Source organism: Arachis hypogaea, chromosome 20, assembly GCF_003086295.3.
Source record: "Arachis hypogaea cultivar Tifrunner chromosome 20, arahy.Tifrunner.gnm2.J5K5, whole genome shotgun sequence".
Taxonomy (NCBI): domain Eukaryota; kingdom Viridiplantae; phylum Streptophyta; class Magnoliopsida; order Fabales; family Fabaceae; genus Arachis; species Arachis hypogaea.
Window position 1 is genome coordinate 63,974,024 of NC_092055.1, and position 2,400 is coordinate 63,976,423.

Sequence of the window (2,400 nt, forward strand, 5' to 3'; positions counted from 1 at the left end):
CTAATGCCCAGGACAACGAAAGGTAGTTTTAGCCACGTCATCTTCCGCAATAAAGATTTGGTTATCTCCAGAATAACCGTCCATGAAACTAAGAATTTCATTTCCTGCCGTAGAATCGATTAACATTTCTGCAATCGGCATAAAATATTCATCCTTTGGGGTAGCATTATTTAAATCTCGAAAATCGATACACACCCTTAACTTCCCATTTTTCTTCATCACAGGAACAATATTCGATACCCACTCCACATATCGTGCAGTTCGAATAAATTTTGCCTTGATCAAGCATTCTATTTCTTTTTTTATTTTCACATTGATTTCAGGAGCAAAACGTCTTGGGGTTTGCTTCACAGGTTGAGCATTGGGCTTTAATGCTAATCGATGTTCTATTAATAAACGATCGAGACCAGGCATCTCATGGTAATCCCACGCAAAGCAATCTTTGAACTCAAGTAAAAAATTGAAAAGGTCAGTTCGAAAAGGATCAATAAGATCTTTACATATATATGTAATTTGAACGTCATCATGAGTCCCTAAATTAATTTCCTCGAAAGGATCCTGAGATTCGAACCCTTTATAGTGATCATCCTCTTTAATTGAATATTTTTCAAATCCCAAAGGTTCCAAATCATAAATACAATCGAAAGTAAAATCAATAGAATCATGAGAAATAGAAGAAACTCGACTTTCGACCAAATCATTACTATTCTTATTTTCTACACAATGGGCCTCTGCTATTAAATCGGCAGCCCAGCTCACATCATGAGTTTCATTACAAGAAATAGGGAAATCATAACTAAATTTGAATGGAAGCATCGAATCAAACATACTATCATTAATAAGTTTACTAACCCTATTTGATTCAACTTCATCAGGAGAATCATCTTTATTTTCTAGTAACTGCAAATTACTTAAAATAATTTTGAAATGTTACCAGGTAGTCAGAAACTTCCTCAACCTGGTCCATGGAGCAATCCTTTCCAAGTCTTCAAGAGGAGCAATCCCAACCAGTTGGTTCAAAGTCCAACATAAGATAACGCAACTTCACCGAAAGGCCTTCTGTGGACAAGTAGCACCCTTCACAATTATAAGAACTTAGTGATCGATCAACATCTAAGGGCTTTAACTTACGATTATAAATCTTAAAATTGACATGCATTTGTTCGACATATAAATTCGAATCTGCCTTGACGGTTTCAGGTTTACCCTCACTGGTCCATAGAAGAACACTTTGAAGCACAGTAGAAGGCACAGCTCCCACACCGTGTATCCAATCTCGCCCCAACAAAGCATTATAACTTGCTTTCGAAGGGACCACTACGAAGACAGTGTTACGCTCAGATAAGCCAACCTTTACAGTCAGAGTCACCAATACCCTGGCAGTTGAAGCCCCACTAAAATCTGTCACAGAAATATTCGTAGGGACTAAATGGTCCGGATGCTTCCCTACTTTAATTAGCATCCTTTCTGGCAGTAGACTAATTGCAGCACCACCGTCAATCAGGACCTTATTCACTTTTATCCCACTCAGAGTAGTTGTTATGTAAAGTGGGTGAAGGTGAGACATTTGCTTCTCAGTAGGCCGTAAAAAATAGCCTGGCTCATCCTCGATTCGAATGAAGGAAAAAGCTTCCTCATCCTCCGAATCGTAATCCACATCAGGATCTCCTTCATATTCCCCCAAATACTTGGTAGGAATGATTGATATCGTCCCAACCATGTCATCATCGCCCTCATCGAAATATTCCTCACCCACATCAACATCTTTGTGTTTTTCAACTCCAGAGGACTGGGCTATTGCCTTGCCCTTTTACATCTTGGCAGGTGATGAAATCTCTTTAGGATAAGTGATAAACCATATTTTATGATATATTTTGTGCCTAATTTAAGTGATTTATTCAATCCTTCACTCACTTATTCATATAAATTGCATGGTTTTACTTTCCCTTCCTTATTATGTGATGTATGTGAAAAACATGTTTCCTATGATTTAAAAGTAATTATCTTAATTACCCTTTATTTCCATTCGATGCTGTGATTCGTGTGTTGAGTAGATTCAGATCTTCTAAGGCAGGAATGATTTAAAGGATGAAAAGAAGACATACAAAAATGGAAGGAAAGCATAAAATGGAGTTTTTGAAGAAACTGGCAGTGACGCGATCGCATGGACGACGCGGCCGCATGCCAGCACGAAATGGTAGTGACGCGACCGCGTGATTGGCGCAGACGCATGACTGAAGCAACCGCGTGGCAAGAAAAACTCCAATTGACACGACCGCGTGACCCACGCGGATGCGTGACAGAGGCCACGCACCAAAAAGTACAGAAAATGTTTCCAGCGATTTCTGAAGCCCTTTTTGGCCCAAATCCAAGTCCAGAAGGCACAGATCAGAGGTTATG

At 39.3% G+C, this 2,400-nt stretch overlaps 1 protein-coding gene across 1 annotated transcript; it reads right to left on the minus strand.

Moving 5' to 3' along the window:
* Window positions 1-1,720, minus strand: LOC140183074 (uncharacterized). Its single transcript, XM_072231084.1, has 2 exons — window positions 1,049-1,720; window positions 1-900 (listed from the first exon to the last, which is right to left on the minus strand). Exons 1-2 carry the CDS (start codon window positions 1,718-1,720, stop codon window positions 1-3), a joined length of 1,572 nt encoding a protein of 523 aa, XP_072087185.1.
* Window positions 1,721-2,400: the final 680 nt, after the last annotated feature.